This window comes from Phyllostomus hastatus, unplaced genomic scaffold (genome assembly GCF_019186645.2).
Source record: "Phyllostomus hastatus isolate PE091 unplaced genomic scaffold, TTU_PhHast_1.1 phas_scaffold_11, whole genome shotgun sequence".
Lineage (NCBI taxonomy): Eukaryota > Metazoa > Chordata > Mammalia > Chiroptera > Phyllostomidae > Phyllostomus > Phyllostomus hastatus.
The window spans coordinates 44,136-59,710 of NW_025334005.1; the positions used below are offsets into that span (position 1 = coordinate 44,136).

Genomic DNA, 15,575 nt, shown 5'->3' on the forward strand with positions numbered 1-15,575 from the left:
TTCTTCTCCACCGCCCCTCGTCTCCCTTCTCCCCTCAACCCCCTCTCCTTCCCCTCCTCTCCCCACTCCTCCCCCCTCCTCTTCTCTATTCTCTCCTCCCCTCCTCCCTCCCCCCTCCCTCCCCTCCCCCTCCCTCCCCCTCCCTCCCCCTCCCTCCTCCAGGGCCAGCACCTGGTGTACAAGGAACACACGGCGACGAAAGCTTGCGCGGGCCGCCATCCCTTTAGTCGGGACGGTGGTGACAAGTGTCTAAAACTGCCCTCGGCCGGCCATGGGGCTCCGCGGGTGGGATTCCCTGGCAGCGCCCGCGCCCAGAGCGGGTTCCTCGCGAGCCCGGCGCATTCCAGAGACGAGCAGCGGGTGCTTCCCTCCCTCCCTCTCCATCTCTCTCTATCTCCCTTTCTGAAAGCAATGAAAAAAAGTCCTCGGGTGAGGATAAAAAAAAGAAAAAAAAAGTTTTTCTAATTATATTTTATTGATTATGCTCTTGCCCTTTTCCGGACTTTTCCACCTTTGTCCCCTAAGAAATTGTCTTTACAGACGAAGGTGACGAGGCAGTGCCGGCCGCTTAATCAACAGGCACTGACCACCCCACACTCCTGGGGGCCGGGAGTCCGAGTGCTGGGTGTGGGCAAGTGGGCCCTGTGGGCCCTGTACAAGGTCGGGCGCAGGCCTCTGTCCTGCTGCTGGGGCTGCCCACACACCTTGGCCTTCTTGGAGAGCAGACACTTCACCCTGTTACCAAACAACAAGGGGCAAAAGGGCAATATACTATTACCAAAAGGAACCCCCCGAGTTCGTTATGTCTGCCACCTTAGAGGAATGACATCCCTCAATGCCAGAGATTTGTGATAAGGAAAGGAAATGTTTATTTAATGCTATATAAACTTTAAGTAGTGACCTAATGTCTTCATCAAAATCCCAAAGTCCCTTAAAACACCCACAAACACACACAGTCCTTCCTTCCCCCTTTGCCCAGTCTGGGGTACCGTATCTCAGGAAAAGAAATAGAAGTCCGTGGCTCAGGCAGCCCCCAGTTCTTCTCAGTAATCTATCTCGGCTGGTAGGCCTCCCACCCTCCCTGACACCATCAGCTGTGTCACCAGGATCTCTGCTAAAGCCGGGTGGTGGTTCCCCCTTCCAAAGCTGTGGGGGTCCCTACTCTGGCAAAGCTGCGTGGTTCTCTCTGCACAATGGCTGTGGGAGCCCCCACTCAGCCAAAACCGCGTGGTTCTCCCTTCAGTGACTACTGCATCTGGGTTTAAATCCTCATGGTGGTGAGGACATCCTAATATTTCCTGGACACCTTGAGTTCTGGACCCCATTCCAAATCCCGATTTGGGGTCCCCCCTCTTGGCTGCTCCCTGTTACAATCCCTCTTTTCATATATACACCCACTTTATAATCTTATAAAGGACAATGGACAAGGTCTCATCTTCTTGTAACTGCTTCCGGCTGGACATGGACATCATCTTACCTACCCTTGGGTCAGGGGTGCCCTGAAATGGGGGGTGTGTGCACCATGGAGGGAGTCCTTTCCATAAGGAGAAGGACCTTACAGAATTCCAGTCAGTGGGCTGTCACCAGGCTTGGTGTCCAAAGGCTGGCAATACTGGACCGTTGGCATTCTGGCCATATTCTGGAGGTGACAGATTTGGGAAGAATTGGAAGGAACAATGAAATCATAATCACTAAATGACAAAGTCAGGGACTTAATGACTTATCTGGAGGAAGGTGTACAAGGCATGCTACACCTATCCAAAACCCTTGTGGCCCACTATACTTCACTCGGGCTGAGGGGAATACATTAGGATTTCAGATATCTGGCCCCTTTCTGTCCAAGCCATCAAGACACAAAAGGGAAAATCAGTTCTAAAGTGAAGCCCACAGACCGCCCGAACCCTTCACCAACCCAACCACATAGGTTTGGCCAAACTGTTGAGTCTCGGGGGCCGATGATGAGGATGGGCTCCTTAAGTGAGGCCTATATTGCAACCAACCACTCAGGTAATGAGGTCCTAGGCATATGCCCTATGAAAACAGAAGAACACACAGGTTAATTTACACAACAATCCCCAAACCAGTGTCAGTGCCTGTGAGACTGTCTTTTGGGAAGACATTCAGTTGCGAGGCCCTTCCTGCAATGATATTTAGCAATGGCAATTTGACAGGCCCTCCAAAGATGTAAGTTGTACATCTTTGGTGATATTACAAACCCAGTTTCAACTTTCAAATGAAAACAAACTTTTAAGACAGTTAGCTGCGCCATTCTGATGTCCAATACTGAGTATTATGATTTTCCTTGAACTATAATTTTTCTCCTTAAGATCACCCTCACTGTTATTAAAGGGACTACTTTGAGGTCCTGCTTTTAATTTTGACTTTTTGTTTGCATAAACACACTAAGAGCAGCCTGGATCACTTATGATCTTGAAGTCCACTTTGCTGGAACTCACACGGGAAACCTTTAGGTTGACTTCTTGTCTGCCCCCTGGGGCACAGAAGCAGAGCCACACATCCGCCATCTAGCTTTGCCTGTGCCAGTTATTTCACTCAAATCCTTGAGGCTTCTATTGTGCCCACAGGTTCCTTTTTGGTCATCTTTCAGGAAAGCAACCTTCGTTCCTTCCCTGCAAAGGCTGCCATGAACTGCACAACCAACCAAAGTACCAGGCTTTTCTCGTGGGCTTATGCTAGCTTTGCAAGTCAATCCCAGGTCCCCAGGACTTTCTGGTAACGACCAGAACCCATACATGCCTCCTTCAGGCATGACATTCCAATCAAAATCTCAGTTATCAAAACCACTATTAGCAACTTGTCTTATTGGTTTTATGCAAAGAAACCTTATGTCATCACTCACTCCTTCAGAATGCCAAATTCTGGAGGGATCAGGTAGGGAGAAAAATACAAAGCGTGAAGGAAAATCCTTTTCCTTCTGATATCCACCAGGCTTCTCAAAACTTTCCTACAGAATGTGAAGTTTCAACCTTCCCTGGAATCCTCAATTGTCTCTTCAGAGCAGATACAGAGCAAAATCCAAAACACAGAGTTCCAGAACAACACACAGGTAAAGGCATTCTCTTGCCCCAGTGCGTCCATTGGTGCCTCGCAGAGACGTGCTCCTTCAGGCCCGGTGTCTTGGCAGAGACCTGCCCCTGTGCCTCTGGCTGAAGCACTCGCCAGCCCCAAATGACCCTCCCTGGGTCCTGAGTGGCAGAGGCATGCTCCCTAACCAGTTACAGCGACCTTTCCTAGGTCTTACAATGACCTTAAACATGTCCTCAAATACAGGTTTCTGATCAGAAACAAAACCAATGTTAGAAATTTACTCCTTTCCCATGAAACCAGAAAACAAGTAGTTGACGTTTCCTTTACTCCAGCTTTAAAACTTTCACATCCTTTACACATAATTTTACTCATTCCGATTTAACCAATCTCTTTTAATCCTGGTTCCTCTTCCACACTGGGAAGGACTATACTGAAAGTCAGCATGTGGCAGCTAAAAGTCCCTAACACTGACAGGTACCTTTCCACTGAAAAGTCCCCTAGATTTGCAGGGACATCTTGCAGCTTTCTGAAGCTCAGACCTTGCAAACAACCTATACATCAGATGGTCACCTTTGGACCTCAGTTCATGACCTTCGGAACCAGAGCCATCCCCATCAGAACCAGTTGCACAGAGAACCTGACTGGTGCAGTGCCCACACAGCAGCAGCACACAGCCCAGGATCTGAAGAGAACCCTTAGCTGCCACCTTGCCCAGTTCCAAGATGGCAGCACCCATGCTCGCTGAGTCATCCAAGATGGCGGCACCCATGCACACTGAGTCATCCAAGATGGCGGCGCCCATGCAGGCTGGGTTGTCCAAAATGGTGATGCCCAGCTATGCCCTGTCCTCCATGGTGGGGCACTCATGTGATTTGCTGTCCGATCCCCACCATACATGCAGGCTCCGCTCACAGAGCTCAGGGGTTTGCTTCCTCCCCAAACCCGAGTGCAGGTTCCCTTGGTGCCCCCTGGGCTCCCCGAAACTGTGAGTGAGCAGACAGGGGCAACCTGGGAAGCAGCACGCTAACCAAACCACTAACCACAACTCTGTTGTCCCAAAACGGTGTTCAGAAACCACTTTCCAACCAAACCATTTTCACGTTTCTGCTCCCTCCCGGTTTCATTTCCTTTCCACCTTCCTGGGCGTGCTGGGCGGCCGGTGCCCTCAGGAGGAGCGCAGAGAAATTCTCGAGTCGGGGACAACCCCGAAGTCTCAGTCTCCTGCACCCGAGGGGGTTGGTCTGCCACGGACAGTTATCGTCCCTTCGTGGTCACCAAAAACTGTTAAAGAACAACGAGGGTGGCCAAGAGAGGCCGATACACTATTATCTGAAAGGAACCCCCCCCCAGGTCCGTTATGTCCGCCGCAAGAAGAAACACGTCTCTCAATGCCAGAGATTCATGAAAAGGAAATGTTTATTGAATGCTACACAAACTTTAAGTAGTGACCTAATGTCTTCATCAAAATCCCAAAGTCCCTTAAAACACCCACAAACACACACAGTCCTTTCTTCCTTCCCCCCTCTGCCCAGTCTGGGGTACCGTGTCTCAGGAAAAGAAATAGAAGTCCGTGGCTCAGGCAGCCCCCAGTTCTTCCCAGTGATCCGTCCTGGCTGGCAGGCCTCCCTCGGTTCCCGGCACCATCAGCTGTGTCACCGGGATCTCTGCTAAAGCCGGGTGGTGGTTCCCCCTTCCAAAGCTGCGGAGGTCCCTACTCTGGCAAAGCCGCATGATCCTCCCTCTTCAGTGGCCGCAGCGTCTGGGTTTAAATCCCCGCGCCAATCTTCCTCTGCAGCCCCATTTCCGACTCCTCCCACAATCGGCTACACCTGCCAGCACTCCCAGATCCTCCCAGCTGTACTGGGCTGCCATCGTGGGTCTGGGCAGGCGTGGCCCCATGTCATGGAGCCAGTCTGCTCCAAGCTCCCACGCAGGTGCTGTGACTCCAGGGACCTGCCCCCCAGTTACATCTTGGTGGGGAAGTTATACTTCCATCCCCCTGGCTCAGAGCATGGCCACAGCTATTTAACATATCTATGCAACCAGTGAAAGGTTATAGATATGTTAAATGACCACCCACACCAGAGGTCAGCTGCAAAGCTGTTGCTATGCAAAACAGCTCTCAAAGGTCCTGCTCCCTGTGTCCCTTCCCCCAACCCACACCTGTGAGGGGTGGCGAGGACATCCTAGTATTTCCTGGACACCTTGAGTTCTGGACCCCATTCCAAATCCCGATTTGGGGTCTCCCCCTTGGCTGCACCCTGTCACAACCCCACGTCTCACTTCAGCTCCCTGTCCATGCCTGAATGTCCCCTGGTCCTAAGAACACCAGCCACATTGGACTAGTGACACCCTAGTCCTCTGTGACCTCATCAGTTCCCCCCCAATAGAGTGCTCATTTATTCCCTTCAAGAATGTAGTAACTGCCCCAGCTGGTGTGGCTCAGTGGATTGAGTGCTGGCCTGCAAACTAAAAGGCTGCGGGTTTGATTCCCAGGCAGGGCATGTGCCTGGGTTGTGGGCCAGGTCCCTGGTTGGTGGTGTGTGAAAGGCAACTGATGGATCAATGTTTCTCCGCCCCATCGGGGTCACCTGCAAACCAAAACTCCAATGGTTTGATTCCTGGTCAGGGCACATGCCCGGGTGGAATATTGATGTTTCCCTTTCTTTCTCCCTCCCCTCTCTCTAGAAATAAAATCTTTAAAAAACAAAAAGTGTGTAATAACAATCTAAACAAGACCTGATGTCACTTGTAGGACAGAATTGCTTTCCAATTTTTTATCTTTAATGCTGTTAAGGTTCATCCTTATTTCTCTTTCCCTGTTTTTTTTTTTTTTTAAGTTTTACTTATTTATTTTAGAGAGGGAAAGGAAGAGAGGGAGAGAAACATCAATGTGTGGTTGCCTCTTGAGTACCCTTCACTCAGGGCCTGGCCCGCGACCCAGGCACGTGCCCTGACTGGTAACCGAACCAGTGACCCTTTGGTTCGCAGCCTGGCGCTCAATCCACTGAGCCACACCAGCAAAGGTTCCCTTTCCATGTTTTTGGAGATTTTCCCATTTTTCATATATCAGAGTGGCAATTTCTTCTGCATCTCTGGCATCAGTTGGCTCTCCCCACGTTTCCCTTTGCTCTTTCCTAGCAATGAAACGTGACTGCTGCACCGGCCAGGACCAGTCCCTCAGCCCACCCGTGTGCCAGCCTGACGGGCTGCTCTTCCTTCCGCCTTCCAAGCCGAGCACCTGGAGCCTGGAGCACGGCCTTGACAAGGTCCCCACCGAGCGGTCGGCCCCAATGCGTTCTCCCCATCCTGCTTTCAAAAGAGATTTGATTTGTATCCATCTAGAGACAGGGGAAGGGAGGGAGAAAGACAAGGAGAGAAACATCCATCGGTTGCCTCTACTGGGCACCCTGACCCGAGATCGAACCCTGCCCTGACCGGCAGTCAAGCTGCCGACCCTTCCCTTCATGGAATGATGCCCAACGAGCTGAGCCACACCGGCTGGGGCTCTGTAAACCGTTTCCACGCCAGTCTACATTTCCATAAAACGTGTCCATTTCACTTGGTTTCCAAGTTCATGGGCACACAGTTGTTCGCAATGTGTCCTGGGATTTTAACCATCTCTGCCGTCTGGAGCTCCCTTCCGAGTTGCTGGTGGGCCCTGTGTTTTGATAAGCAGCTGCAGAGGCTTTTAAAATTTAAATTAAATTAAATTTTCCCTGGCTGGTGTGGCGCAGTGGGGTGAGCGCCAGCCAGCGAACCAAAGGGTCACCGGTTTGATTCTCAGTCAGGGCACTCGCCTGGGTAGTGGGCCAGGTCCCCAGCAGCGGGCGTGTGAGAGGAAACTACACATTGATGTTTCTCTCTCTCTTTCTCTCTCCCATAACCTCTAAAAATAAATAAAATCTTTTAAAAAAATAATTTAAATGTTTATTGAAGCCCAGTGAACCCCCAGGAGGCTTTCCTGGTAGCTGTGTTTCTTCTTTCAGCAGGGTCCACAGACCCCTGCACTGGGCTGAAGAGTGCCCCTCAAACCCACGTCCACGGAAACCTCCGACTGTGGCTGTATTTGGAATTGGGGCCTTTGCAGGTGTCATCTGCGGGAGCTGAGGTCACTTTGCAGTAGCTGGGGCTCTAAGCTCACACGACCGCGACCTCGCCGCGGAGGCCGGTGGCAGGATGGTCCCTGAGCCTCTGGCACCGTCATCTCGGCGTCCTGGGCTCCGGGCTGTGAGAGAACACACGGCTACAGCCGTTCTTCCCAGTGGCCTCAGGAAGCCGGCTGCCCTCCCTCGTCCCCCCACCCCCACAGGGGACGCTCCAGGAGGACGCCATGGATGACACGTGCCCTGCTGTGGCAGAAGGTCAGGTGCCACCTGGCTCCAGGCTGGGCGCTGCTGCTCCCCAGGGGTGGGCAGGGCCGGCGCAGGTGGCCTCCCCCTGTGCAGGGTCCCCACCTGACCCTGGGGTGCCGCCCCCCCGCAGGGGGTTGCATTGACGACTAAAAGCACAGTGAAAGAGGCCTGGACAGTGTGGCTGGAAGGACAGCGTGGCCACTGCTGTTCTTTTTCAGACTCATGCACAAACACCCCACCTGCGCCAGGTCGTGACGTTTCCTCAGCGAGCCTGCTAATGCAGGGTCAGGTGGCGGTGGGCAGGGCAGGGCCCAGGCTCTCCACCTGCTGCAGCCTGCGGGCCCCCCCACCCGCCGGGCTCTCTGGGAGGCTGGGGGGTGGCGGGGCCTCTGACCTTGCCAAGTCCAAGCTGCCTGCAGACCGGCTGTGGTCTCCTGTCGTGGGGCCCGGAGGGTCTGCCTCTCGGGTCCCATGCGATGGCCCGCAGCACACTGGGCTCTCAGGGCCCTGAAAACACAAGCAGGGGCCCTCGGGGGGCTCAGCGCAGGGGCCCAGGACCCCAGGCTCAGGGGGCCAGCTCTGGTCTCAGCTCTGCGCTCACTGCTGGCTCCCCTGGCCTCGGTCCAGGCCCCGAGAGGACTGTGGGGGCCTCAGTTTCCCCACTGTGAACAGGACCCCACCAGGTCTGAGCCTCCCCCAGCTCTGGGCCCTGGGCTCCTGTTCGGTCGACAGTCGGGCAGAGAGGGGCCCCTGGAGGGGTGCGGCCTCCTCCCCAGGTGGGGCTGGCCGGCCCTGGACAGGAGGCCGGGTCAGGGCCTGAGCAGTTCTTGGGGGGGGACCAGAGCTGCCCCCGCCCCAGGGGGCACTCACCAGGCTTTCTCCTCCATCCCGGGGTCCTGTGGGCACAGACAGAGGAGTGTGGTCACGGGAGGCTGCCAGGAGGGTCCTCTCTGTGACGGGATGGCTTGGGAGGTGACGGACCCCTCCCCAGGCCAAGGACCCCACCAGGAAGCTGCAGGAGGGGGCCGGGTGTCCTCCATCCCCCTCCCCGGTTTTCCAGTTCCACAACTTCTGGAACCTTCCAACAACACTATGTCTCTCTGCACCCAGAACAGCCAGCACCTTCTAGCACAGCAGCCCCCCGAATCTTCCCCATGGCCCTGCCAGACACCCCTGTGCCAGGCCAGGGGGGCCTTGGAGACGGAGCTGATGGTGATTAATGACGCCTTAGGAACCCAAATCTACCAGGCCCGCAGCCCCAAAGGCCGGGGTGCAGCAGGGATGGCACCGAGATGGCTTCCAGGCTGTTCTCCCTTCTGGTCACCCTGTGGGGGGCTGAGCCTCAGCGAGGAGAACCGGGTAGACCCAGTAAAGGCCCGGCCCTGTCTTCACACAGAGCCTGGACCCGCCCCCCCGCCCCCAGCCCGGGCTGTCACTCACTCTCCTCCAGGGACTCCAACTCTGAGCACGCGCTGCTGGAGGGCCTGCTGCACACGGGCTGGAATCCTCCGTCTTTTGGCTTCTTCGTGCAGGCAGTGCTGATGGTGATGCCCAGAAGAACCGCGGACAAGATCATAAAGCTCCCGACCAACCAGAGCCGGCGTCTGCCCTCTGACAACGGGAAAAACAGAAAGCGTCTCCCTCAGGTCAAAGCCGACCTGGTTTCCAGCAGCCGCGGGACAGAGTCCCCACAGACCAACCCCACGTACATTTGTCAAGTAGGTGAAAGCCCTCGGTCGGGGCACCTGCATCCTGTGTCCACAGCAGCACCGCTCACGAGGGGGAGACACGGAACCCCCTCAGTGAGGTGCACAGAGCCCCCACGTTTGCACACAGACACACGCACACACACCCACTGGAACCCGTCACCACAGGAAGGAGGACCCCTGCCATCGGAGGACTGTGGACACACTAGGGCATCAGGGCTCCATGAGGCACTGAGACAGAGACACCCCCCAGGTAACCCCATGTCACGTGGGCCCCAAACACCACCCAACGTCGTGAGACGTCCCCTCTGACCCTCCAGGGGTTCTGTCATCTTCAGACCCTGCAGGTGGGTCTTTGGGTCGTTGTGAGTTAGTTTCTGCGTCTGCTGTGACATGAGAGCCCAAGTCCTCCTGGGCCTGGAGACGTCCAGGGTCCCCAACACCACTGACTGAAAAGCTGTCCTTGTCATAGAGCAGTCAGGGCTCAGGGTCTATTTGTTTAAAAGTGTCCCCGAGTCCCTGAGCAGGAGAGTGAACACCACCACACGAGTCTGTCTGCACCTACATCCAAGTGTCCCTCGGCCACACAGAGAGGTGACGCCCTGGAAGGTCCCACTGAGACCCAGGGGCTGGGAGACACCAGCCTGAACGAGAGAACCCGGGCACACAGGCCACATGTCACTGGATTCTGTGTCTGTGACCCGTCCTGAACAGGGGTCAGTCCCAGAAAGTAACTCAGGGTTGCTGGGGCCCGAGGGGGAGGGGCGCGCTGCTGGTCCCAGGGCTGATGGGAAGGAGCGGGAACGGCACTGCCCCCTCCCCCCCCCGTCAGACGGCTCCCCCGGGTCACGGGGTCTCCTCTCCTCAGGCAGACCCCCTTAGCAACAGCGACCCCCCTCTCACCTGGACCGGGCGGGCCGCACACCGTGTCCGCCGTGGAGTTGCACTGCTGCAGGACCACTGTCCCCTCAGGGACACCTGGGGGGTGAGGGGGACACAGCTTCACTGTTCCTGCTTCCACGTCTCCCAGCCCCAGGCTCCCGGGTCCACACTGTCACCAACAGAAGGTGTCTCCGTGGGGCGCTCCCCAGCCCACTTTGGGGAGCACCGTGTGCTGTGATCACAGACCCCACGAGGGGCCCTGGGGGTCACAGGAAGCCCCAGCCTCACCCCAGAACCAGCCCTGGTCCCACCAGGAGGACAGGTGACCTGTTTCCCCGCCTGATGGACGTCCAAGGCCGTGTGTGTGGGCCTGGGAGCTGGAGGGGAGGGTCCGTCCTGCTTTAACAAAGGCTGGGGACACAGCTGCTCCCTCCTCCCTGTTGCCAGCTGAGGGCGCACCGTCAGTGCAGCGCGTTCTGACATCCCGGGCAGGTTCGCCCAGGCCCGGGGGGAGCAACTCACTCACTGAGGACCCCGTGTGGGTGCTCCCGGCGCCACCCACCCCGCCCCGCACTGCACAGCCTGTCCAGGCCTCTCAGTCACCGGCCCTGTGCTTCCTCCACCCCCAGGTCCCCACCTTCCTTCTGGGGAGCTTGGGAGCTTATTCTCAGACCCCAGACTCCAGATCTCAAAGGGAAAAATGGTAGAGACTCTTTCAGGTTCAACAGCGTATAGGAACCGATAGCCCGTCCAGCCTGTGTCTTTGATTTCTTTGGACCCAATGCAGCCCTGGAGAGGCCGGACATGCAAGTCCTGGTCCCCCAGACACCATCGTTCCCCTGGGGTGAGGTGTCGGGCACGTGGTCAGCCACCTGGGTGACCTTGGCTGACCAAGGACTCTGCACACAGACGGCCAGCAGTCGAGAGGACAGAAGAAATGTTTCTGAAAGACCCAATGACCTGAAGGCACCTGTTCCCAGGAGGGGAGGTCAGCACCCTCCAGCAAAGCAAAGGAGAGACCCAGATCGGGGAAGCAGTGGGTAGAGCCCAGGAGGGGGGGAGGGGAGGCCCTGCCTGGGCTGCTGGGCACAGACTTGAGCTGGGGCCTCAGCTGGGGACCAGGGAGGGACACAAGCACCAGGAATATAAGGAACACGAGGCTGAGGGGGAGCCCCACAGCCCCGTGACCCCGCCCACGGCACCCACGCCCAGTCACCTACGTGCTACACCTCGTGCAGAATTCCTCGTCGCCAGGGGCTTTGTAGAAACGGCCTGGTCGGCACTGGCACCTGGTGTTGCTGGTGGCAGTGCACTCGGCCGCCTCGTCTTGGTCTGCAGTTCAGGAAAGCCTGCGTCAGTCCTGGGGGACCCGCCCTGTCCTCGTGCACAGGGGCGCCTGCATGGGGTTTGGGCTGGAGACCCTATGGCCCGGGTCGGAGCTCAGCCCACCACGGGGGGGACCTGGGCCAGTCCGAGGGTTCGTGTAACCCTGCGGGGGATGTCTCTGCCACCTGGTCCCACACCTGTGTCCCCAGGGCCAATGCCCAGATGGGGGCTCTGGTGCAGGAACAGGGTCACACGAACACAGTTTGAACCACAGTCTCAAAATGCCTCCACCAGGGAGTTTCTTTTTAAAAAACCTAGCTTGCCTGTGTCTTCACCAATACCGAGTGTCCACCTTTGTGGTTGAAAAAAAATAAGTGCCTTTTCCTGTGGGGGTTGGCCACTTGTAACGTGTGTGTACAGAATCCGGGCCCACAGGAACACTGAGGTTTCAGGGGTCACATGCAGTGGACCCCGGAGGGGAGGGCACCGTCGTCTGACTCTGAGCGAGGGAAGAATCCGGCCTCTGCCACACCCGGGGTGTCAGGGCAGCGGGGCCGGGTGGGGACAGTCTCCACTGCGCTCTCTGCAGGTGAACCCAGGGGACTTTTCAAAGGAAAACGGGGTGACGGTCCGTCTGAGTGTGGACTGGTGTTGGGGATCACTGCTGGTTCCCCTGGGTGGGTGATGCACCCCTGGTGCGTGCAGGAAGTGTGGGAGGTGGCGAGTTGGGGTGAAACACAGTGACATCTGCAGGTGACAGGGAAGTGGTTCTCACCTCCTAGCACACACAGAAACACTTATGCACACAAATGCACATGTGCACACATGTGCTGAACCACTCTTGCACACACGCACACTCACACGTGATCAAACACCACCAGCTGAATAGTCATCAGTAAGAGCCCTGAGTTCTACCCTGTCCCGTGCCACCAGGGTGGAAGGGGCTGGTGACACGCAGTACATCATCCCTGACTCCCTGAGGGGTGACGCTGACCCTGCTGCCTCTCCGTGTGCGTGTGCGTGGGATTTCCCAGTTTCCCACATCGGACTGAGCACCTTCCCGTGTGAACACGATGACTGAGAATAGACACGGGGCTCAACCGGAGTGGCTCTCTGGGTCCTGTCACTTTCCTGCTGTCACACTACGTGGGGACCGACGTGGGAGCTGACGGACATCTCCAGCCGCGTCTCTGCGGGGCTGTGAGCTCTGCACTGCGGGACGGGGACGTCCCTCCTTCACCCAAAGGCCCCGCCTTCCCCTCACGTTTCTGGGCTGCACCGTGAGTGTCCCTGTGGCTAAGTCCCGAGGCCCGACGTGAAGGTCCGGCCACGGCAGGGTCAGAAGCTGGCAGGTCAAGGTCAGGCAAGGTGCCCAGGGGAGACTCACCCTGGGAGCAGGTGCCACACAGCAGGCAGGACCCCAGGCCGTTGGGGAACGCCGTGAACGTGCCTGGGTCACACTTGTCGCACTGTCCCCGGGTGTGGGGGCGGCTGCAGGGTTCACGGACATGCTCCCCTGTGCAGGAGGTGGGCGCTGCGGTCAGACCCCTCCAGGCTCGAGGGGCGTCCCTGCTGTGCGGCCTGCCCACCCCGTCCTGGGGGCAGCCCCGCCAGTGGGAACAGGGAAACACTTCTGTCTGCAGTTTCGGATCAAGGTGACCTCTGGACGTCACTCCTTCTTGGACATGAGGAAGCACAGACCTCCCAGGATCCCACCTCGGACTCCTGTCCCTGCCCTGCACCCGACCCTCTGGCAGCTGTGCTGTGGGCTGCACAGGGACCCTGGCCCCCAAGTGGCAGACAAGGAGGACCCAGAGGTCACGCCTCTTGTCAGCAGGAGCAGGTCCCAGCGCTCTGCCTCCCAGCCAGGGCCCAGGCTCAGCCTCTGGGAGGAGCTCCGCCCAGTTCCCACCCACAGGGGTGTGCCCTTCAGGACCCAGGAGCACCTCACTGGGCCAGCAGGTTCCTGCCACCCTCGCTGAGGGCAGACGGGGCTTCCTTCTAGAAGGTGTCCCCTGGGGCCACGTCCCACCTCATGGGTGCTGCTAACCCGCCTCCCCCCTCACTGTCAGAAGAGGGCCCCTCCCCACGGCCCGACACACCTGGACTCTGCGGTCCCTCCAGGCAGACCCGTCCCGGACTCACCCGCGGGGCAGAGCAGGCAGCAGTGGCCTGGGGACCAGTACTCGTGGGGCCCGCTGCTGTCGGTGGGGCCGGGGCGCACCGGGCTCCGCTGGAAAGTCCGGTGGGCGGGGGCGGTCCCCGTCTGCTGGAACAGAACAGGGAATGTTCCCAGACTGCCCCACCCGTCCTGTGCGCCGCCCCCCCCCCGTGCAGCGGAGGGGGGTTCCCTCAGCTCCGCCCACTGGTCCGCTCAGTGAATCCCTGAGTCCCCTTCAAGAGGCAGGAGCTGCCCCCCCCCCACCCCCGGCTGGGGCCAGGTCTCCTTTGCAGACCCCCTCCCTGCAGAGCTGGGGCCCCTCCCCGCACACGCCCCGGCCCTCGGAGGATCCACCTCTGGGCCCCCGCCCGGGCATCGGAGGCCGTGAGCTCACTGACCCCACACGTGCGGTCAGGAAAGGGGCCTCCTCCCCCTCCCGTCCCCTGGGCTGGGACGGGTGACAATGCCCAGGTTTCCGGGGCGAGAGGAGGTAGTGACAGTGACACCAACCGCAGCAAGGACACATCTTGGGGACCGAGGGCTCCTGCATGTACAGAAGCCTCCTGACCTTCCCTCCCGCTTCCGCCTGCACGTCTCACTTACCGTCTCCTCTCAAATCCCCTGTTAGTTTCTTTCCCCTATTTACACCCTGAGCTTCTCCGCACCCCGCGGGTTTGCCAGGGGGAGGGCGAGTGGGGAGGGGGAGGGGGGAGAGGAGAAGAGATAAGTGAAGAGAGAAGGGAGGAGAAGGGAGAAGAGAGCAGAGGAGTTAGAGAAGGGAAGGAGTTAGAGAAGGGAAGGAGTTAGAGAAGGAGAGGGGAGGGGAGGGGAGGGGAGGGGAGGGGAGGGGAGGGGAGGGGAGGGGGAGGACAGAGGGTGAGGAAGAGGGGAGTGGAGAGGGGAGAGGGGAGGGGAGAGGAGATTGGAGAGGCGATGGGACAGGAGTGGGGAGGAAAGGAGAGGAGACAGCACCCTTCGCTGCGAGGATTCCCACCCAGAACCGCTGGGACCGGCGCTCGGGTGCTGGGTGGGGGCGGGGGGCGGCGAACACTGCCTGCCTCCCTCCGGGCTCCGGAGCTCACGCTGCGTCCCAGACGTGGATTTGGCCGGGGAGGCCCGGGACGGCGCTGTCAGGTCCGCCCTCCCCGGAGCCCCCTCCACGCCCACCTGCTTCGCGAGCAGCGGCGGCAGCGGCAGCGGCAGCAGCAGCAGCGACAGCGATAAGGGAGCAGACGGCAAGGCCATGTGTCTCCCTCCCGGCTGCGCGGCTCCAGGGACCTGGGTGTAGCGCCTGGAAAAATCGCGCTGCTTCTGAACCCGGGTCTGTGGGTTGCGGGAGGAACTGTCCTGGTTCGTACAGGCCCGCCCCCTCCCCGGCCGCCCCGTTGGGCAGCGCGCCGCGGCGTGTGACACCATCACGTCCGGCACAGCTTCCCGCTGGACCCGGCTGCGCGCCGAGCTAGAAAGGAAATCCCTTACGGTTTTACAAGGCCCGGGCGGAGAAAAGGAAGTAAAGAGCGAGACCGGTAATTCACTCCGAAACGCGGCCGGGACCCAGACGGCTGCCCGCCGGACGTCTCTCCCTCTCTTTCTCCCGCCTCCCCCCTCTCTAAAATGCACATAAAATCTGTATCAAATAAAGACAAATCCTCTTTCTAGCGCTGCAAAGGATTTTCGTTTCGAGGGGAAGTCATTTCATCCTCCGTAAGATGAAATGTTCAAACTAAAATTAAATTAACATCGTTCGGCGGCAAAGGAAATCGGAGGCCAGTGCCCACAGTCCTCCGCGTCCGGACGGGATTCTCCGCAAACCGCGTATCACGGACCCACCGAGTTACCACTGCGGAGCCAATATGCGCGTTCAATAGCTTCGTTTAAAGTTCCAGACCTTGTCAGCCTGACGCTGGTACACACTGAGGACCCTGTTTCCGTTCAAATCGCGTTTCAAGGTCCGGGGACCGCAGCGCTCAGCCTCTGCGGGCGGGGCCCCGTCCCTGCCCCCACGGGTCCGGAGACCGTGCGCCACCCGCGCTCGGCCCCCTCCCGGGCTCGGGTCTTCCCTACCCGGAGTCCGCGCCGCGCGCCTCTGCGCCCGCG

General features: G+C 58.4%; 1 protein-coding gene across 1 annotated transcript; it reads right to left on the minus strand.

Annotated features, from left to right (window-relative positions):
• Positions 1-6,996: 6,996 nt before the first annotated feature.
• LOC123829210 lies at positions 6,997-15,168 on the minus strand. Its single transcript, XM_045854733.1, has 9 exons — positions 14,646-15,168; positions 13,463-13,583; positions 12,705-12,833; positions 11,216-11,323; positions 10,013-10,087; positions 8,844-9,014; positions 8,274-8,299; positions 7,798-7,910; positions 6,997-7,276 (listed from the first exon to the last, which is right to left on the minus strand). The coding sequence occupies exons 1-9, from the start codon at positions 14,892-14,894 to the stop codon at positions 7,252-7,254; spliced, it is 1,017 nt and encodes a 338-aa protein (XP_045710689.1). The 5' UTR covers positions 14,895-15,168; the 3' UTR covers positions 6,997-7,251.
• Positions 15,169-15,575: the final 407 nt, after the last annotated feature.